Raw genomic sequence first — 22982 nt, 5'->3', positions numbered from 1 at the left:
CAGGAAATGGCATATGGAACAGAAAGACTCTGTACTCAGAAAGACCTGGAAAGGAAAGAATAACAACAATGGTGATGGCTTCTGCAGAGTTTCCCACCTGGGACTGCCCCCACAAGTGCTGTGTTCTCAGGAAGGTGTCTCTGAAACCCGGTGACATCAGTGGAAAGAAAACCCTCTGGTACCAAAAGATTTTGGATCAGAACTATTCTCTTTCCCGTTCACATCTGAAAAAAAAATCTCTTTTCACCAGCTAGACCACTTGGTGTCTCTCTTCTGCTCCTTATTTGTTGTTACTATTCCAGCGGTTCCAGGACAGACCCAGACGTGAAAGAGTGAGTACATTATTTGCAGTAACAGCACCTGAAACAGGGGAAAGCAAGAGCAGCAGCAGATGCTGAGGAAACGTGATGTGCTTATTACCCAGGCAGAGTCTCTTTTGATGTATTTAGCCAATACTCCTTTCTCTCATTCAGTGACAGAGGACGTTGATTTGTGAGTTATCACACAAATCATGACTGTGAAGTGGCGGTGTTCGATGGCCCATGTGTGGGCCTGGGAATCAGGAAGCCGGAGCCTTGTGGCTCTGGGGAAGCCACAAAACCCTCCTTGCTCAACTTCCCTATTGTGGGAAAGGGAGAGTTCACTTGTGCACTTACCTCGGAGGACTGTGGTGGTGATTGAAGACAGCTTCAGAAAAAAACCTGGCCGTCTTTTGTAATTAATAAACGACAACAATAAAATAAAATAAAATAAAATAAAATAAAATAAAATAAAATAAAATAAAATAAAATAAAATAAAATAAAATAAAATAGCAAAATAAAAAGAAAGCAACTAGATTTCTTCCAACCAAAAGCTTTCCAAGAATGAAGGCATATATTTATAGCAAAAATAATTCAGAGGGACTGGCACTTTCTGTGCAAACCACCCCGGACGACAAGCCTATTTTCCATCTGTCTGTGCCCACACAGCCGTGCAAGCTGCGAAGATCTGGGCTGTCCTCGGTCACGGCTCGCTGCCACCGGCCCGCCCCTCCCTGCGGGTCTCTGTCCCCCCGGACCATGAGGGACACGGAGGGCCTCGGCTCCTCACGGCGGGCAACTACAATTCCCAGCAGGCCGCGGGGCGGCGCGGGGCGGCGCGCGAGCGCACTGCTGTGTCAAGCATGGCTACGGTGCTGTCCCGGGCGCTGAAGCTGCCGGGTAAGGGTTGCGCTCCCGCGGGACGGACCGAGCGCCGGCCGGGCCGGGCCGGGCAGGGGCAGCCGCGTCCAGGGCACCCCTGATCGCGGGAGGCGTGGGAGCCGCGGGTGCCGCTGCCTGAGCGCTGCGGGGCGCGTTGCCATAGTGATGTGGCGATGTGGGGTGAGGCCCGGGGGTGCGGGCGGTGAGGGGCGGCCGGCGGGTTCCGCGCGGGGCTCGCGGCCCTGGCAGGGACGCAGGGTTCGGGGCAGCGCCTCGGGGCTCGGAGGGCGTCGTGTGTGGCAGAGGGGGGCCTGGGCCGCGGGCCTGTGAGGGGACTGCGCGGGAGGAAGGGAAGCGCAGACCTCTCAGATATGCTCCTGCCGGGTTTTACCCACTGAAGCCGGGCCAGGAGTTCGGTAAGTGCCAATGCAATTACCCAGGTAAATGTTTAAAGCGTGCCTGCCACCTTTGCACCTTCCAGCCGGAGATCTTAAGTGAGATGAAAAGATACTCAAGCATAAGGGGCTATTGTGTGCGGTAAGCAGCAGTCCAACAGCCATTCCCTTCAGTAAGGAGATTAAAAGGGAATTAAAACACCTTGCCAAACCAGATCTTGGGAGCACGCTAGTTGCTGTTGGATGTACTGTAGACGGTGCCAATGCACCTGGCTGCATTAACTTCTATGGGAAAGTGCCTTGTTACTCTTTCTAACCGTATCTTGCCTTTGGGACAGCCCTGGGGCAGAGACAGGGCCCAGCTGTGTGCTGCTGGGGAGGACTCCTCCTTGGCACAGTGGTCCTCCACGGCCCCAGACTGTGAGGCTGCACTCAGTGGACTGATCATACTTTCTTCCTCCATCAGTCTGTGAAGGTCAAAGTAATGTCGTCAAGGTTCTTCCTGCCATCTTTTCATAACCCTTACCAGGATTCATTACTTTTCATTTATGTGGTGCCTGTTGAGTCTCATTCAAAGAAATTTTGTTTGCAAGTTGGTATCTTTCTAGTTTTATATGTATATATATATATATATACACGTCTGTGTAAATGGGAAGGAATACATTACCATGAAGTCTGTTTAGGAAGAGTGCAAACTGGTAGGTGTAGGTGTGTGCATTAGGGAGTGACTACTGGGGAACTGTGCAATAAGGAGTACAGCTCTCTTCTGAGAGTTTTGGAACCAGCATGATCTGTTTGATATCTGCTGTTGGGAAACACTGATTTGGAAAACATCATAACAAGCCTTGCAGCTGCACCTAAGAGAACAGTTCTCGCATCAATCCTTAGGTTAAATTGCAGAAATAATTCCTTTCTTGTGTGTTTAATTATTGAAAAATGCAGCTTTCAACAGCAATGAGAAAGCAGAGGGCCTATTGCTATATCTGTTTTTCCTGCCATATCTCATTAAATTAATTAAAAATCAACATGTGGCAACTTATCTCCTCATGGGCTTAGAAATATGTCTGCAGTACCCAGTACCAGACTGGTGCCTGCCAACTGCCAGAAAAATAAATAGAACATGAAATTAGTACAACAGATACTGGAACCAGTGTACTGTCATTGGAATAATGTACTGAAAATTGCACTCTAGTTCTGAAGTCCAAAATCTGCTCTTTTCACTCCAATGTGAGTGCAAAGAAAAGCCTTCCCAGTCAGCTGAAACCAGGAAAAATAAGGTTACAGTTAATATCTTTGAAGCCATCAGCACAAGAAATGAATATTTTGTTATGACTGGGACCTCATTTCAACACAGATCACCTAATGGGTGCCTTCTTTCCAGATCATGATCATACGATGATCATCTATTCTTCACTGAGAGGTCACATTCTTCTACTGCAATTGTTGCCTGTGTGAAAGTAGCATTTGGCAAATACATGGGGAATTTTCAGAGTCATAAAGCATGATTTAGAGACCTGCTGCCCTTGAAAGCCAATAGGTTGGGACATTTTCCCTCTGCTCTGTCTTTGAAAGCCTCCATCATCAGTATTTGCTTTTTCTTCCAGTGGCTGCAAAAAGAAAGAAAATCCAGGGTGATATGACCAGTTAATTGCTCTTATTGTAACCACGGGCCACTGAATGAGAGCCTCTGTTTTATCAGGGGTGCTGTGGAAAAAATGGAACACAATTCAGAGCAGGTCAGAACAGAAGAGGCTTTGTTGACTCTACCTGTAGGAGAGAGGGAACACAGAGCAGAGGGAAACTGACTTGGCTGGTACTAACTCCATACCTATGAAGTGGATGCAAGGTTTATATACACTTGGAGTCTCTTTGGAAGACAGGTAACAAAGTGTGAGTTAAACAGACCTGTTACCTACATAAGGCCACAGAACTGCAGCTTGCTTTAGCACAGAGACTAATTTCTCATGAAGGCTACACAGCAGTTATCCTTTCAGGACATACGATGAGAGTTTAACCAAGAGGCCAGCTCAGATCTTAACATTTCCACTTCCACAATGGAAAACTGAAAATTGTATGTGTTCCCTGACAGCTGATTGCTTGCAACAGAGGCAGTTTTAGCTTTCTATTGACGGACAAACTCTTTTTCTCCAACCTGAGCCTTGTTGACCAAAAAGGAAAGAATTTGACTTCTGGAGCACTTAAAAATAAATCATCATTCTCTAAATGGTGTGAGACTGTCTCTGTTTTCACACTTTACTTGTTTTTATGTTTGTGCTTTTCTGCTGAAAAATCATCTGGGAGTGATTAGTGAAAGCCAGGTATGTTATTCTTCCTTCCCACAGCAAGTGACCTAAAATTCACATGGAGAGTCATGTTCCTTCTGCTTTCTCTCCAGCCAGGTGAATCATGAGTTACATGTTTTCTGCACCACAGAACAGCCTTGGGAGGCTGAGCTGAGCACATGATTACCAGCATTCCATACACATTCCCACAACACCTACATATTGGTTAAGGTTCTCTCTGAACAGTGGGAGATAAGTGTTTGAATCCTCTGAGATGAGATACACAACTGGGTTTTACATGAGCTAGATGAGTGCTCCAGCAGCCCTTCTTAAAGGCCAATATCTTCTCTCCTTTTGACTTAAAAAAAACCAACCTGCAGGACACTTTGTGCCTGAGTTTACTGCATGGTTGTGCCTTGTGGCTGTGCCACATAGCCTTTTGAGGAAAGACAGGGCGAAAGAATGCCAGTTCTGATTCCTACTCTGGCTTAGACATGAATTAGGACTGAGCACCTCTCTGCTTTATAGCTCTCCTATAATTTTCCAGATTCTTAACTATGTAGATCATCAAAAGCTGTCATTGCTGTGTAGTAGCTGTTTTCTAGCCACTGATCAGTGGTTCTTAGTAGGACAGGTGTTCCTGTTACAGACTGGTTGACACCACTGTCGATGTTGCCAGCGTATCAGTTCCTGCCAGTTCAAGGAGTGGGTGAGCCATATTTTCAAGGTCCTGTGTGTCTCCAGAAAGGGATCCTGAACAAAACTGGTCCAGATAAATTTAATTGATACCAGCGCTTTCAGTTGCATCAAGGATGAACAGCGGGTTCCAGTCTTTTGGTTGACTGTTTGAAATTAAAATAATTAAACAAAACAAAAATAGAGTATGTGAAGCATAAGTATACTTTGAGTTGTTTTACTCAAAAATCACTAGTTTCCAAAATCAGGAGCAGTCTAGTTAACATAGCTGTCGACTTTGACTTCCCAGGCTTAATACCATTTACTCTTGGGCCAGCCATGTTTGTTTTTCATGCTATTCTAACCTGGCTTGAAGTGGCACATCTGGATCTGTTGTGAGAAGCTGCAAGTACCCTGGTGGCGAGACCTCTCTGGAAGTTTTTGCTTCGACTGAGTAGCCTTTCAGTCACTTTTTAGCACAACCTATGGTATTAGACACCTGTAAAATTTACACTGCAACCTCTGAACAGAGAGCTGTGTGCCACCAGGGTCGGCGGCCTTCTGTGCACTTACAGGATGGAGCCAAGGTTATCAAGACTTCTTGAAAAGCCCACATTTTGAGCATGTTTAGAGCAGACCTATGCTAAACAATGCAGTGTGTCACAGGGATACACCAGATCAACCCTCAGGAATGCAGCATCTCTTGGTTGGATGCTCTGCCTCCACAAGGAACTGCTTTTAGGAATCTATACATGCACCAGATTTTTGAGTCTTTTGTAGAAGCCCCTAATTCAAAAAGGAAGAGTCTGTCTTAGATATGGGAATGTGAGAGGTTTTTTTTATTTCCTTCTGTTCAATGTTAGTGAATTGTCCTGGCTGATCCACCTAGTGTGGGACATTTGGTTTTTAGTGCGATTGAAAGTTTTTCTTAAATCCTAAAAATAAAGCTGAATGCCACTCATAAGTGGTAGACAAAGGGAAAATGAAGGTCCTTTTGTGGGGTGAAAAATGAGGAAGAAATAAGAGATAAGATGTGCTGCAGAATACACTCTAGATGATGCAAAATAGGTGTGTTGCACTAGCTAGGTACTACAGTACATCTGAGTATCTTTAACAGGAAAACCAGAAGTAAGGTATGCTATCTTACTCAGGAGGAAAAATCATGAAAGCCCTAAAATTTTTGCTTTGTAAAGCCTTCCCATTATCTTAGTGTCCAAGAGGGGTTACAGTTTGTGTATTTTTGCTTAATAGTTATGCCTTGCATGTATCACTTCTGGAATCTTTGGGCACAAGCTAGTTCCTGTTTCAGATCAGCTTTAAACAAAAGAAAATGAAACAGATAGCTGGAATAGCAAAGTCCCACCTTGGAACTGGAGAGAGAGAACCAGACTGAGACTCTGCAATCATCAGAGTGCTGGCCATGGCTCCATGCCCAGCCTTGTGGCACAGGGCAGCTCCCTGAGACGTGACCCTCCACTCGTAGCTCAGGGCAGTAACTCTGTGTGATCTTCCCTGTGCCCATAAACAGATGGCACTGGGCTTACGCCAGGGTGTGTGACCGGCCTCTACACCTGCCCTCGCCACACTCCCTGCGGCTGTCTAGGGCTTGGGGGAAGTCATCTGTGTGCCAGGCATCTGCGCAGGAGACACCTAAAGCTAAGCTACTTTGCTGCACCATCACCTGAAGGGATCACTACCGAGTTATCTATCTTGGCCAGGCTAAGCACAGACTGTTGGCTCTGGTGGGAGCAGGAACAGAGCAGGTGCACTGTGGTTGCCTTGGGCAGGAGTTGGAGCATTCCCTCTTGCAGAACTGAGCCATGCAGAGAAGGTGGTGTCTTGGAGGAACAGCCTGACTCCTCCAGACATCAGCATGTTACTGGTCCAAAGGGGCAAAATTACTTTCCCCTCATCTTCAGGGAGACTTCATGTTTCATCACCAATCAAGAAAGTATTAGAATTAAATCAGTCATGAATTCTATATAGACATATGCATACACGTACATATATGTATCCAAACACACACACACACACCTTTATCTGAGGAAAATAAACTGTCAGCATCTTTTCTCCCACAGATGCTACTATGGAGAGACCCTATAATTTCTCTCACACTTCTCACTTGGATCCATGCAAACACTCTGTTGTCCCTTCTGTATCACTGTCTAGTGCAGCCTTTTCTCCACTGAGATCCTGCAAAAACTCGTGCTTTATTGTCTGTCTCCATCTTTTTTTCTCAGGAAAGAAGAGCCCAGACCTTGGGGAATATGATCCCCTCACTCAGGCTGACAGTGATGAAAGTGAAGATGACCTTGTACTCAACATCCAGAAGAATGGGGGGGTCAAGAATGGGAAGAGCCCCCCTGAAGAGATACAGGACCCTGATTCTGATGTGGAGGTTGGGATGACAAAGCAGCACACGTCAGAGAGTGCGCCCGAGGGTTATCCTGCAGAGACGGCTGGGAGTTTGGAGCAGAAGGGTGCTCCCTCGCTCATGCCATACCTGCGCACTGCAATCTTTTTGCTCACTGTGGTGATCTCGATGATTCTTGTGCTGGTGTGCGCATTTCTAATTCCCTGTCCCCCTAGAGACTTGCATAACACCTGGAACCGCAACCTAGGTCAGGGAGCAGGTGAGAAAGCCCCAGGAACAGCATCTGGCATGGGGGAGGTGGCAGCTCCCAGGCTGGGCATCAGTGGGAGAGACCTATCTAGGAGAGCCAGGTCAGAGCACAGACCCTTCCTCACCACTAGAGATGCTCCAAAATAATAGACAGGTGGCTGTGTCCTGCTCACTCTTGAAGCTGAGGCATATGAAATCTGGCATCCACAGATAACAGTGCCACAAAATTTTGTTTCTGCAAACATCAAAAATTATTTTGACTCTTCTTCCATCCTGCCTTTTTGTCTCGATGTTGTGCTGTGTTCCAGACAGAGATGGCCCAGCCCACTTTAAAATACAGTGCCTCCTTTTTTACAGCCTGGACTTTACCAGTACCTCCATGCTGTGGAGTGGAGTATGTGGTCATGTTTGAGTGGAGAGGGATAGAAGTCTTTGTGTCTTCTAACTAGCTTAACTAACCTTATTCCATTGTCTTTTAGTCCTGCTTTAATCTGTATGTCAACATTTGAGATCTTTTATCCCATACAGAATAAACTGTATGAGTCACTGGTAACATTTCTAAAGTATCTCCCATTCTGGCTTCTGCAATAAAGTAATACTGTTTTGTGAAGCAATTTCTGCCAGGTCTAGATATGTCTCTCCCTCCTTGCTCTCCACCCTTGGCTTCCAAATCTAACTTTTAATAAGATATGTGGCTCCACATTGCCTCAAAAATTGAAGTGGGAAACATGAATCTTTTTTCTGTTAGCTCTTCCATTTTTCCTTTTCCTTTCTCTGACTTAGATGCTACACTTCTGCCTTTCCATGCAATGAAAGATCTTATCATGGTGTGACTTCCTTAGCAGACTATGAGGCTTGTCTACCCACACATCTCATTCCTGGGCCAACTCTCCTCTCCCAGTGAGAAAAATGAACTGGGTGGCCTTTTTGACATGCTCTCCGTAATTGTTGCAGGTGGTGTGTTATCCCCCCTGGAACTGTGTGATGTGAACGGTGATGGCCTCCCTGACATCCTCATTGTCTTCACTGCCTTGATGAATGCCAGTGTCATGGGTAAGCACTGCAGCTCCTTTCCATTCCTCTTAATGTGTCAGTATGGACCTTTGTATGTTTGTCTTACACACAGGGAGAGTTCTTGCCACTGCAAATCCAATGTGTTGCTCTTTTCAGAATTCTTTAAAATTGCTGGTGTACTGTGTGGTTGGTCATGCTTAAAATTTTCATTACAAGCCTGTGCTTCTATACATTTTGGTCAGCATCATCTGTTTGCCCTTACCTCATCTTGGGGCAACTCTGTCTCTTTATCCTGCATTTGTACACACTTTGTTTTTAGAAACACCCTCACTTTGCTGCCTTTTTTTCCAGGTCACTCTGTATACTTGCTAGGCTCCAAATCACTGTTAATTCACAAATAATAGACTGCTGATGGGGAGGCTACTGTTCCTGGCTGTTTAGCAGGTATTGCCCTGCTTCCTCCTCCTGGCTGCTTTGCTTTCTTTGTTAGTCCTCCCACCCTCCAGGTAACACAGCAGAGCCTGCTGATACTGGCCACCATTACACAGCGGCTGCCAAATCCTATTGAACTGGGCTTCTGAAGTCCTGGAGGTTCCCAGCTGCCTGCTGTACTGCCTCTGCCTATCCTGGCATTGCCTGGTACCAGGTGAATCTATTCTGTCTCAGAGATACAGGAAGTAAGCATACCTTGCACTACCTGAAGAAAATTCTTGGAGCAAAATGCCTTGGCTCTTGAAAGAAGTAATGAAAATATTGTTGGAGGATAGGGATAGCCACTCTTCTCCATGGCCCAAGCAAGGCCCTTAGTATTTCACAGCAAGTTCTATAAAAAGAAACCTATGAACATAGAGAAAACTGTAAAGTAACTTAAAAAATGAGAGAGGAAGATATAAATGGAAGATATATACGGTTGACATAAAGGCTGTATTCAGTTTATATAGGTTATTCTTGCACTCTATATTTTTGCCATTGCATTGCTTTTATTTTTCATCCCAGATACACACAGAGTCAGCACGCTCTGAATGAAACTAGTCATACCTAGCTGCATCCTGGGCTGTAGCTGTGCTGGAAGACAAAAAACAGACACTAAAACAGGTGTAAGCAGATCACAATCCGTAACTCACATAGCTGGATATCAGCCCACCTGTAGCTTGTGCTTGGAGCATTCACACAGTGCCAAGTAGAGATAAGCTTGGAGTAATCTGGACATTGTTAACTGTTTATCCAGCTTGTACATACAGCGGCTGTGTGCTGCATTCAGGAGTTAGTTGTTCTTGGTCCCTATCAATGTAACAAAGATAACTTGATCTGGGGCAACCCATTAGCATAAGGTACATGATTTTCAGTTTAAGAAGAGAGTGAGTTTGATTTAGAGACTGGACTCAGCCTTGTATTTAGCCAGTGGCCTGTATATGCCCTTTGTGTCATCAGGTCACATGCTGTATATGTTACTAGTAAGACAGAAGTTGACTGGGTCTGTTGTTATTTTGAAATGTGTGGGAATTCATCTTAAAGTGTGTTATGACCATACTAGGGGGAAATTAATTACAATAACCACACTTATGTCTGAGGGTAGGCTGAGCTAAAAGTTGATCACATTTGGAATCAGAGCCAACAGTCAATTGAAACAGCATAGACTATTTTACAATTATTTTGTGCTGACTGGTGAATGGGAAAAAGAACACCGAGTTCCACCACTTGGTTGCATTCAGTCTGTTTTTCACAATAATGAAACTCCTTTTGAAAACAAAGGAAAAAACTCTCTGACCACCAATCATTTTCTGTTGCTCCAGAATTATAAATAAGCCAGCGCTTGGAGGTGACATCTGCCTTGGAAATCTCTTAAGGTTTCCCCTTGATGCTAGCTGTTTTGTTGAGGGAGAGGGGACTAGAAGAATCAGTCTGATTTGACAGCAGTAAATTTCACACAAGGAAGTAACCACAAGTGAGCACATTGTCCCCAGGAACTTGGTTTTCCTGCCCAACTAACCACATTTCTTGCTATGAGCTCAGGTCCAACCTCCATTATTTTCTGGGCTGTTGATTTTCATCTTGTTTGGAGATCACTGTTAGACTCTGCAGCAGAGAAATGCAGCCATGAGATTACATTTGACCTTTGCTTTCAGGCACTGTGGATTTGTCTATCTTGAACCTTAGCTTCAGGAGCTAGAGCTGGATCTCCAGCACAAGGACCCAAGACAACGTAGTCATAGTAATCCCTCTGACACCAAAGGATTACATTCTGTCTTTCCTGCCTCTTCTAGGTGTCTCTAGACCCTCCGTAACTGTGGTGGCACTTTCTGGTATGAATGGCAGCACCTTGTGGTCCATCCAGCTTCCAGAGGAGACGCGAAGTGTGCAGTGCAATGGGCTGTCACTGGGGGCAGCTGCAGGGCCTGTCTGCCTTGTTACAGGAACATCAAAATTCCTCAGCCTTCTCAGTGCCTCCACAGGTAAAGTCAACTACCAGCATATTAGAAATATGCTACTGCTTTTTTGTTTTCTTTAAAGGACTAATAAGCATGAATAATTTGGTTCTGGCACATCACAGTGGCCATTACTTTGTGACACACAGAAAGGAGTCAAAACACTAATGAGTTTCTAGTTACACAGGATAAGAGAATCCTAAACATTTCATCTCTGTTGCAACATCTTCATCCTACATCACAGAATATTTCAAAGTGTTGATCTTATTCTGTAGCATCTCCATGTTATAAAGAATATGGAAAGTCTGTTCTCATTAGCATTGAGCTGCTGGTACAACTCAGGACCTACCTAAGAGCGCTACAAAGATGAAGAGCATTCTTGGAGAAGTTACATAAGGATATACACGACATCCAGGAACCCTTGCAGCAGAATAGTTGAATTGATTAGATGTGAATGAATATTGCATTTTTAATCACTTTATCATGTGCACCTTCATTCTCTGATTCCTGTTTGTTCTAACACATTAATTATATTGGCAGAAGTAGTCATAGGTAGTACAGGGTTGTTTTTGAAATCAGCCAAGAGGAACCTTGAAGGCGGGTGACTTTGGGATGGAGGTGTGTGTTAATATTACAGTTAGGTTTTAATGAACCCAGTTCATCCAGGGACAACGATTTCACCATAGTTGCTGGCTCAGCAACAAGACACCTTCTCCTATCTTCCCTGGCTGACGGGTGCTATGTGTTTATCAGCTGCAAAGTGCCATCAAACTTCCCACTTCACTCCACCCTTTGTTCCATGCCCCTTAGCAGGTGCTATGGTTGCAGATTGTGGGTGTAGGCAGTCATTGCGGAATAGGTTTCGGGCATGCCGGTCACATTCTACCCAGGGAGCAGCAACTCTATTTTACCCTATAATTTCCGCACTGTTCCAACTTCTATTCAGATGTGAAGGCAACTTCTCAAGTTTCCTCTAATTTTACCCCCAGCTATCTTCCCACACTTTTCAAATGCTTTTAGGGACCAGGTTACTTGTACAGTGTTTGCACAGTCAGGACCGAGAGCTGCCTCCTTTACCAGCAGTAGTAATGTACAAGTTTGGCCCTTGGTTTACTTTGTCATTCAGGAGCAAACTTTATCCTACAGAGCAGCAGCAGCAGCAGCAGAACATTTTTAAAGATTGAAAAAGCAGAAGCTTTTAGCAAAAGAATGATGAAAAAGTAAAAGCATGAAATTTAATTGTTGCCCTTTTTTTTATGCTTATTTGCAAGTTTGCACGTCTGGTTTTACTGTGTTTCCAGCTGGGTCCATGCTGGACTGCTGAACCATTTGACATCACGTCTGTTGACATGCTTTCACCCTGAGGTGGAGTAATGTTTGTCATGCTGGAGTGGTAATTTGCTGCTGGGAATTTAACTGAGATGCAGATTTGCACTCTGAATATCAGAACTGTCCATCTGTTTCCTTTCCTCGCATCTACCTAGCCTTTACTGCTGGCTGAGGGAAACAACTGCTGTCCTGCAGAGCAGCACTCTCATTTAGGTTCTTCATCGTAAAATGAACCTTAAATATTCTCTGCTGCTTCAGAAATTGTTTAGGGCTCAGGTCTTTTAAAGAGATGCTAAGAAGGAAACACAGCAGGACTTGAGGCCTGACTCAAAGGCAGTCTGAAGAAATGCTGGGATAAGAATTTTGCTTCCCACTGCAGTTTGTCTGCAGTGTAGATGTGTCTTTCCCCTTCACACAGAATGGGACAAATAATCTCTCTTGTTCCCTTTTCAAGAAGGTTTTGTGGAACCCTCTAGGGATGCCCTCTGGTTCTCTAAGTACAGATCTCTTTTATCCTGTTCTTTCCACAGGCAAGACCATCTGGACACTGAATCCCATTCATCTCTCAAGTGGGATCCTGGCTGCACCAGCTGCAACTCTTCCAGATGTAGATGGAGATGGGATTAGGGATATTGTTATTCTGGCTCTCAAAGAGACACAGGTACAACATATCCCTACTTGAGGTTTTGAAGGACCTTTACTATTTGTGTAGAGGAAAAATCGACTGATGTGGAAGGACTGTAACTGGAGCTGCAAGAGCCCCTAATTTTCATTCCCTTGGATTTTGCAGAAAAGCACCCTTTTTCTTCCAGTAGGTCAGAGCAGGGAGATCAAACAATAATGACACTACCTGCATTCTTGACAGCTGGGAATGAACAGAAGGGTCATTATTTGCACCTGACTGAGACTTGAGAATTACCTGTTTCTGTTCAGTGAATGTGTGGTTTAGCAGCAGTGTAGGGATGGATCTCTGGTGAAAGGAGCATTTAGCTTATCCAAAAGAAAGAAATACTCGTGTGATTAATTCAGATGCAGATTTCCTTTATGCTTATCTCTCCCCACAATTCTAACATCGATGTTGTTAGAAGAACTCAGATTTTTGAAGTCCCTTTCATATTTGATGCATTTGTGTCAAGGGAAAAACAGGAATGTAAGATGCCCAGGAAGCATGTGAGCAAAGACAAAGCAAACACTATCTAGACCTTGCTGAGGGGGAAATGATCAATGCAGCTTCATGCTGTGGGGTTGGGAGAAGATTCTGAGTGCAGAGGTGCTTGAAAACACTGATAAAAATCTCTCTCTCTCTGTCTTTGCAGCCTGATGTGTTTTTCATCTTGGTATCAGGAAAGAATGGAACTGCTTTGGGTGGGCCTGTCAAGTACAGTACCAATGGAGAAGGGAAAGTGATTGGCCCCCAAGTCCACATCACCAGCCGGGGAGCCATCTACATCCTGTTTGGTTTTGGTAAGATGCACCTTGCCTCTGCAGCACTTCACCTCCCTGAGAAAACATTTGTTTTACCTGAAATGGTCCAGAATGTCCCTGGGACACTTCTGCCATGCCTTCTGCTGTAAAAGCTAGGAGGGCAAAAGCACAGGTCTCACTGCCATGGTGTGGAAAAGTACAGGAGCACCAATACCTGCTAGTCTCAAATACTTCGGAATTTCCCAAAGGCACATCTTGTCAGGGAAGTTCCAGCTCATGGCATTTCATTGCCTTCTACCACAGCTGCAGTGGTCCCAATCACCCTCTGTTCCACTAGGTTATCTTTTGCAGTCAGGACTCTTCATCTTTACTCTTCCTGGCAGGTAATGTTCAAGCAGTTGCCCTGAGGGATATCTTTACCCAAGCCAGAAACCGGGACAACTTTCCTGCAGTGCTACAGCAGGAGGAGCCAGAGTGGGAAAAGCGCAGATCTGTCAACCTGTCAGAGCTCATTGACATTTACAGGTAAAAGATGGACTTGTCATCTTGCTTCTTCTGGGAGAGGAAGGGAAGGGTAGGCACTTACTAGTACTCCTAGAGGTGGTTGCTTCTACTTCAATACTGTCCTCTTCATTGTCCAGGTGGTAACTGGGGAATACTATGGGGAACCCATAATTTCCTCCCTGTCTCTGGTTGTCCTAACCAAAGGAGGGCAGAGTATAATAAAAGGGAGTCCTTAGTTTCTTCTGCTCCTTGTTCCTTTCTTCAGCCCCATATGCATTGCTGAAGGGAAAAAAAGAGGTGTTCCTAGTTAATGGAGTCTCTTTGGGAAACTCAGTCTATGGGCCTGGATTTCTCAGCTCATTCTTCTTTACTGCCAAACTGTGAGACAGACCTCAAATGTGGAGCAAATGTGAACTCCTAACTTTGTGCTTTTTGTAGTAACTCATGATGTTCAGAAGACCGCACATTTGAGTTTAGCTCACTTAACTGAGGAACCCACAGCACTGGGGAAAAGATGGACTTCTCCAGGACTCTAGGAATTGCCATATGGACAGGCAGCTAGTGCTGAGATGTACAGATGCAAGCCTTGATCTCCTCTGTTTTCCATTTGTCCCAGTGGGGGTGTTGACTTTCTGCAGACAGTAAGGACACCTGACACGAACTGCAGCAACCTGCTCATCACAACCAAAGAGAGCTTGATCCTTCTGAGGGGACAGGACCTGGAGCGCCGCTGGACCCTGGAGCTGCAGAATATCAGCAGGTTACTTGCTGAGAACATTTTTTTGTCCTATTTCTTCCTGTACCATTTCCTGACTTTCAGTTCATGCGTTCCTTAGAAAGCAATTGACAGTAATTCTTCAAATCTGTAGAGGAATATAAGAACTGGAGGTTTGTGTTGTTGAGCCAAGTGAGGAAGGCAGGGGGAGCCAGGAACAGAAGACTGGAAACTTGAGCTGTGTACTTGTGAGTGATCACAGATAAGTGTTTTGATTCAGGTACCCAACACTGAGGTCATGGGAATCATGTGGCATTGGAATTTAGTTGATTACTGATGTGTGATTCAGCCCACCTGCTGTCCATGGCTTCAGTGGAGAGGATCAGTTACATTAGTCACGTTAAGAATTTAGAGCAGGTGAATGAATATGGCCCAGAGATCTTAATGTTCCTTGAAAGGTGAAAATGAGCATTCTGATGACAGTCAGCACACCATCTATACTAAATGTAAACCTTAAAATAATATTGCTTATCCTCTAATTTCACACACGGAAATTAAGTCATTTTCCAGATCTTTGGGTTGTTCATAACCAGCAATTTCAGGTTGCCCAGTATTAAATATTTGCAAAGGGCAGTTGGGCACAATTGAGGGAAATTACATGGGAAACAGTTGCTTGCTTTAGTATTGAGAATAAAGAAAACAGCTCTCAGCTCTGTGTTACCCAACTGTCAAGAGCATAAATGAGAAGAAAGCACTGGAACTTCATTAAAAAAAAAAAAGGTGTGTTCAACTCTCTTTGATATTCAGATAATGTCCACATTCTTGAGGGCTGATGGGTGACATAAGCCATGACTTTAGGAATGGGTTATGGCTAGTTGATCATGCTATGGGGAAAGGAAATGGGACTAGAAGAGTTTTGGGCCCAGCATCTGCAGACTTCTGAATGTGTCTGGCATCAAGTTTAAAGGGTGTGTACTGACTAAGCAAAGCCACTTCATCGGTGCTGTAGAATCAGTTATACACAAGAAATTTCTAAATGGATGCAGTAATAAATTGGAATATACCAATCAAGAAGGGTTGAAAACTTACTTGCCAGTATGGTTGAGGTTGGAAAACACCTCTGGAGATTTCCTAATCCCACCTACCTGCTCAAGCAGACTCTAGACAAGCTAGAACAAATTATTCAGGGCTGTATGCTGTCAGGTTTTAAATATCTCTGAGGACAGAGACTTCACAATATCTCTGGACAGATAGTATTCAAGGTTGCTGCTTTTTCCCATTCCCTGACCTCCCAAGGGACAGAGTAAAATACACATAGAGGAGCTGTCAGATAATCATTGAAAAATAATGAAAGCAATTCTTGTTCTAGGCCCCTGTGCTAAACTCCTGGACTACCTGTTTTCTCAGAGTTAAGACAAAATTTACTACACTGAATGTATTGTGGGAAAGCATTTAATTAAGAGGTTTGTTTGGATTTTTATAGAACTTAAGTTCTACTTAAGCATCACAGGCTGGAGGACAAAGGCAGGTCAGGGATATTACCACAGAGTCAAACATAACAAATTCCTTGTTAGACAAAGCTTACAAAGCCAACTGTGAGCACCCCTTTTCCTGGGTAAACCTGCCCCAAGCATGCCACTTCATCCAGGCAGACTGAGTCCAGACCTACGGGAATAATTTCGGAGAAAACCAACATGGCTACTGCAGATGTGCTTAATTTCCAGATAGCTTTTGACAAGATCCCTGGAAAACCATAAAGGAGAATCAGTAGTCATAAAACAAGGGTGAAGTTCAGAGACCATGAAATTGAGGAAGCAGTTGCAAATTGTGTTGTAAATGGATGTTTCAGATGAGAGAGGATTAATAGCAGGTTGCTGGGGGGATTACTGTTGGGCAGAATAATTACTAGCCTTCTGGTTCATTTGAGAAAGCGCCCAGGGGATTTTTCACTTGATTGGTAGCATCCGATATATTTGTGTGCATTCAGTTTGTGGGATCTGCCACTGACTGTAACCCATAAGGGACATGAGAAGAGGCACCTTAGGAGATGTTTTGAGTTTGTGGTCATAGGATAGAATTGCCTGTTACTTCCTTTTGCTACTGGAGAGCTTTCAAACTATAGGAGTGTCTCATTATACTGCCTTGAAAGCAACACCTGGTTGCCAAAGGTGTCTGTAAAGCAAATGACATTGTTTGATGTCGTAAATATAAAGTCAAGCTACTGCAGTACTGTGGTATTACTGTTCAGGAATCGTTCTGTCATGCATGTTTTAAAGAGGAAGATGGAAAAAAATTGGGAAAGTGGTCTGGAAAAAATGCTTTAGCATGGAAGACTTAAATTACAGAGTTTATATGATCAAAGAGAAGCCTGAGAGGTGAGTTCGTAAGTGTGTGTAAGAAACAGAAGCTAACAGGCATAGCAAGAAGAAGTGCCTTGAAGCAATAGCCATTCATGCTCAAGAAAATGAAGATGCAGGAATGTTTCTCTGGGTGCAATTAATCACAAGGACTGACATGAGAAGTGATGAATTCATCTCATCAAAGATGAGGCAAAACCAGCCCACTGATACTTGGTTAATTGGGTGATACACAGAAATCTGTAGTAAATAAGAGGAGGGAGGATATACTCTGATGATCTTGCCTTGCCATAAAATCTCTAGTTCTGTGAATTTTGTGGACTCAACTATGCTTATTTAGAATTGTATGTCTAGCTGTGGTGAATTGAAGGAAGACAGAGTCAAGGCTCAGAAGGCCTAAAGCAAGCAAGATGATTAAAAAACAGTTATAATGAGAGATATTAATGTGTTATGACACCCAGAAGTGAGAGGATGAGAAGGGGCTTCATTTAACCTGCTTCAGGTCATAAAAAGGCTTGTAAACCTGCCAGCAGTAAAAATACAAGGAATCATGGGCTGACATTAATGTTGAGTTTATTAAAATCCATTTCACACAGCTAAGGCAGCCTCGGACATCCACTTTCTGCAGAAGTCCAAATGTGCCAATGCATTTTGGAAGGGCTGAGTAATTTAATATAATTATAGCAACAACAGTACAGGTTCTCATGCAAAGGAAAGAATGATAGAGTTGTGTACAGGGAGATAAACAGATGTCTACGCATCCCATCGAGGGATGACCCCCACATAGACAGCTCTGAAGAATGGCTGACAAACACCATGGGCCACTTTACTATTTTAGTTCACTTTTCTGATCCACCAGCAAATGATTCCTGACAGTCAGAACAGTTCTGAGTGGATGAAAGACCTTATTTAGCATGACAAATCCTGTCATTTTAAGAGGCAGAATGGAGGATGAAGGCAACTATTCTGCCTCCATCTGCAATGACTTTTTTCTACCATGGGGCTGAATGTTTCTTTTTCCAAATTTACAGCCAGCCTGTACCAGGTTACTTTAGTGCTGACCAAACTCTGGACTTCATGTTGCAAGCACAGACTGGAGATGGGAACAAAAAGGTAAAACAGGTGAAGGCATGGAGGGCAGTGGCAGCACAGGAGTGGGGGAGGTTGGGTAAAAAAGCAACAAACATTTTCTGGTCCTTGCTTTTCCCCTCTCTTTGGCTGGTACTCATTACTGTGTGGCCACAGGCATGAAAGGGAACAGCACAGGCCATGCCTCTGCAAGGGGGCTCTGCATACCCGTGCCTTGATACCGATTAATGCTCAATCTCTCCCTGCCTTGAGGTGGTGGTGGTAGATGGAAAATCTGGCCTCCCTGTTTGGAACCAGGAACTTCCATGGCAAAGGCAACAACTCGATGCACTCTCAGTCATGACTTTGGACAAGAAGTCTGTTTTTCTCTTCTGGGCTGATGAAACACAGCCTGTGTTGCAAAGTTTGGTGAGCACGCATCCTTTCTTCACTTTGAGGTTTCTCTGTGAAGCACATTCAGTCTCTGTCTTTCATTCCTGTTGTCATTGAACTTGAACCTAACATATAAAAAGGCTGTCAGGAACATCTCTTATTTTGACATTCTTACTTCTCTGAGCCTGAGCATAGGAGTTTTTGTATGCAAATTCTTCACCATAGAGCTTTGTTGACAGAAATTTTGCACCCACAAACCCCAAAATTTGAGAATTTAAGTTTTTCATGCAGCACTGAGGAGCTGTAACTGCATATTTGTTCCCAGCCCAGAATGCTCCTTCTGTCCATGCAGGCACACAGTTTGGCACGGAGACTCAAACTTCCAGACTGTAGCTTTGCCCATTAAGCTGCATATGACAGAGCTAGATTTCAACCTTACCAAACAGAAGGTGTGGAGCAAATTCTGGTTTAGGGAAAAAAGGGTTTTAGGATTTAATCTTCATAAAACCCTAGTTTTTCATTCTCTGATCCATATTAAAACAACTCAGTGTCAGAAAACTTTATTTTTTTGACAAAGCTAGACTCCCCTTTGCTAGCCAGTTTTTATGTTTTTGTCTCTTGCATTCCAACAGCAGCCTGGTCCCAGACCTGAGCGCCCAGGGCTGCACCACCTCTATCTCCTCCACCCTGTTTTTCCTACAGTTCTTTTGGACCTCACCAATGCAACAGACAATGTCATTGCTTCAGCAGGTGAGTACAAATGGAGGAGATAGTACCTAGGCTAGAAATACTAAGAGAGAAGTAACTGTGAGAAACAATGGACTGTAGTTGTGCCTTTAAAGGTAGCACCTAAGGTCCACCACACGTAGGACAACAGTGGGAAATAAGATTCATCATCCTTCTGAAGGAGCATCCTGTCCACCCCCTACTTTGCAAATAAAAGACTCACAAGGTTTCTTACATGATTAACCAAGGAAAGGTTTAAGTTTGACTTAATGCATGTTTTACATCAGAGAAGTTGTGTTGCTTTTCATGGAGCTATTTTTAATTTCATGCAGTGCATAAAAAATCACTATAAAACTTTTCTCTGTCACTTCAGATACATTTTTGCTTTTGTTTGCCATCTCCTGCTCTTTGGGATAGGAGCTGTTCTGCTTCTTTCTTTTTGTAAGGGGGAGTCAAAAATATATAAGTGTGTTTTCAGGGAAAAGTAGATCTGGATTTGACATCTATACAAGATTTTACAGGCCCTGTTCAATTTCCTTGCTCTTTCTAAAGCAGTTCAGTGAATAACCAGACTCTTGTGCATGGGAGTGTGGGATAAAAGATCAGTTCATCCAGAACTGAGAGAAGTAGGCCAGGAAGCATAGAAAAACTGCTGCATAGTAACATCCAATTGAACTTGTATCAAAAACACCGTTCAGTCAAGAGCAAATAGAATATTATTTTTACAGGGGCTTTTTAGAAACTAGATTTCTGAGGTCTGTACAGATCATTCTGCAGTGGCTGAAGTCACCTGACTTGCCAGTGCTTTACAAATTTCTTAAAGAATAGCTACTAACAGGTGTGGGAAGGAAAGCTGAGAGTGAACTGTATTCTTGAAATATGTTCATATCCTATGTCAAGCTCAAAAGCATAACCTAGGACAAAACCTTTCCATTTCTGATCTATATTTCACTTTTGCATGAAAAAAAAAGTTAAAATAATTTTCCCTTGTCAACTAAGTTACATGCAATTGTAAAGTCAGACTGAATATACTATCTAGTGGGTGTTTTGACTGAGTAAGGGCTATAAGATTTCTTTTGGAAGAAATGTAATGATTTGCCTCTCACCACTATTTTCTTGCCCTTTTCTGATGGACTAGTTGGAATTAATGATCTCCAAAAGGATGCATTTCACATCACTGTGACAACAACCGCAACCTCTGAAAAACAGCCAGGATTTCTCTCGGTCAGCAAGCTGGGCCTGAAGTGGGCCATGATGAGTCAAGGTCGAATGGTGTGGTTAAAGGACAGCAACTCTCCAAAAATCAGCCGTGGAGAAGTGAGGCGATTTCTTGCCCGGATGAAATTTGCTGACTTTCCTCAGAAGGTGAGATTGTGCAGGAATCCCTAATGAAATTGAGGCCTTTGAAAAAATCTGATCTCTTCCTTACAGACACAGTTAAGGTGCTCTTTGGGATGGAAGGAGACTGGTGGGATGCAAAGTGAGTGCAAGGTGACTGGCTGCCCCTTTGGGCATAAGCTGGACAGATTGTGAAGCAAAGATGTACTTAGGCAGTTGAACACAGCACAGGATCTTAGAAAGAAACAGGGATGATGATCATAAGAGACTGAGAGATTTGCTGAGAGGATCAGAGAGGTGGGACTGAGATCACTTGTTTTGGCATGGGCAAACAAGGGTCCTCCATACAGTGGTGCCCAGGTTCTGTTGCTGACTTGTAAATTACTACTTTACTAGACTGGATGATAATAGATTTTGGCTTTAATGTTTGTTTGTCTTTCCTTCTTCAGCTCTAGCCTGGTGGTTCCTCAGATGTTGGTTGGACCTGTGGTCTCTATGGGGAATATAGGAAGCTACTCTGTGTGTCTTCAGGAAAACGGCTATATAGAGGGAATGAGGGCTAAAAGCACTTCCCCTTTCTTCAGGTGTCTGGGGAAGGCTGCTGGAGGCAGGTTTGTCCTAGGCAGACCTGTTCTGTACCAGAGAAACCTTGTTCAACAACTCCCCCTCCATATGCTGTTCTTGCATGCTTCCTTCCAGGTAACACAGAAATGTGAATTTAGAGTTTATATACATATATATATAAAATCAGGCTTTATATATATATGTGTTAATTTATACAATATATGTATATTTTTTGTATGTTTAATTTATGAACGAGATTTAGGACACACTTTTTATGTCCAAACAGTGTTCCCAAGCAGTCTAACAAGCTCTATGCCTAGAGTGGGCCATGATGAGTCAAGGCAAGTGGTGTGGCTAAAGGACACCTTTAATCTTTTTATTTTTGGAGAGAAGCCTCTGCCTCCTGCAGGGTTAGTCTTACCAATGTCTCCTGTGCTCTCAGCTCTCTTGTCCATGCTGTTCAGAAACAAACTAGTTCTCTGGCTGAATTACCTGATCTAGAGAAAGATGGTCTCCACAGCATTTGCCAGCCCCTTGCACTTGTGTCTTTCTTTCCCAGTTCCAAGTTCAGGACACCAAGTTCAGACATATGTGGGTGATGTAGAAGTGAAAGGTTCACAGCTTATTTCTCTCCATCATTAAGGTTTCTATAAACCCAAATTGTCACTGTAACATCACACTGCAGTCCAATGGGCAGAGTCCCCCTTTGCAAATGTATCACAGCCCCCTTGGGATAGAAATCCAGCAGATCCAGACTGTCACTGTAAAGGTCACTCAATCTTGTCACAGAAAAGCTGATTCTTACGCTGCTGCTACAGGGTTTAGAAGTTTAGAGAGAGACAGAACTAGAAAGCTTTTCTGTACATTTTAATCCTACTCTAAGCTCAATATTGCCATTCCCTTGCCAGCCCTGTGTGCAGCTCCAGGAGGAACAAGCTACCCCTGGGACACATTTGTTTACAGTGTGTTAGGTGTTTTGAACTGTGTCCCAGAGTGTGCCATCATTCTCTCTTGTGTTTGAAGAGCATCTGTATGAATTTTCTTGTAGTAGAAAAAACCACATAAAAGGGAACCACTTTGGTGCCCCAGTAGTTCCCCACAGTTCAGGGCAACAATATAGGAACTGCTTTCTTTGTATGCCGTTCTATGGCCTTTGACATTAAACAGAGCCAGGTGAGACGAGGATTGCAAAGGACTCTTCTGTCTAGCATGTGCCCTTCCAGCCTCCCCACATTTCCCCATGAGTTGTGAGGTGACAGCAGACTTTGACCCTCCTTCCAGATGGGCACATTAGCCATGTGTTTGCTTTCCTGGGCCCTTGACACCTCTCTTTGCTGTATCACCCTCTCCATCATCCCACATCTCTATATAAAGCTTCCAGGATAGCCCTTCAGGTTTAGCTGCAAACCCCGAGGCTGGTCCTTGGGCCCTGATCTCCTAACGTCAGAGCCTGTGAACAGTTTGTATATGTTTAATGGTATTTTTGTGTAAATAGCTTTGTATATATTAGCACAACTGTAGCAATGGCTCTAGGCCTGGCATTTTCCTCCAGACAGGGTTTCGTGTTTATAATATGTAGTCAGTTAATAGAGCTGCATAATAGGACTGAAAGTGTGAGGACCAGTAATGTATGAGGGATTAAACAGGAGTGCCTCTTCCCTCCTGTCCAGCCACCACCTTGCTGGAAAAGGTGAATTGGCTGTTACCTAAGTAGTTACTCTTCTGAGATTCTTCCTGAGAGAACTGATATTCAAAAGCAGTGATGTTAGCTCCTCTTTAATGTGAATTCACCCTGGCCACATCCCCTCCCCTGCCCCCACTGTGAATAAAGAGTCTGTCTGTATATTGTTGGAAAAATGTATTTGAACTGCAGTGAAGCAAAATAAATACTGTGGACAGCATCATGTGTCATGTGAACCAGTGTTTCACCTTTGAGAGATTACGAGTTTGCTTGGGGTTTTGATTC

General features: G+C 43.8%; 1 protein-coding gene across 2 annotated transcripts; it reads left to right on the top strand.

Annotated features, from left to right (window-relative positions):
- Window positions 1-1143: 1143 nt before the first annotated feature.
- Window positions 1144-22917, top strand: FAM234B (family with sequence similarity 234 member B). Of its 2 annotated transcripts, none has more exons than XM_014256677.2 (13): window positions 1144-1200; window positions 6775-7167; window positions 8112-8210; window positions 10436-10624; window positions 12457-12587; window positions 13243-13390; window positions 13735-13876; window positions 14472-14615; window positions 17959-18040; window positions 18269-18424; window positions 19024-19138; window positions 20253-20479; window positions 20902-22917. In XM_014256677.2, exons 1-13 carry the CDS (start codon window positions 1164-1166, stop codon window positions 20905-20907), a joined length of 1869 nt encoding a protein of 622 aa, XP_014112152.2. In that variant the 5' UTR covers window positions 1144-1163; the 3' UTR covers window positions 20908-22917. The 2 variants fall into 2 exon arrangements, with proteins under 2 accessions (XP_014112152.2, XP_005527763.2); XM_005527706.3 differs by having other exon boundaries at window positions 19021-19138.
- The last annotated feature ends 65 nt before the right edge of the window (window positions 22918-22982 follow it).

Source organism: Pseudopodoces humilis, chromosome 5 (assembly GCF_049639895.1).
Source record: "Pseudopodoces humilis isolate 2021_Gansu_Grassland_sample_001 chromosome 5, ASM4963989v1, whole genome shotgun sequence".
Lineage (NCBI taxonomy): Eukaryota > Metazoa > Chordata > Aves > Passeriformes > Paridae > Pseudopodoces > Pseudopodoces humilis.
Note: the sequence above shows the minus strand (reverse complement) of the source record. Positions and strands in the feature narration are given on the sequence as shown.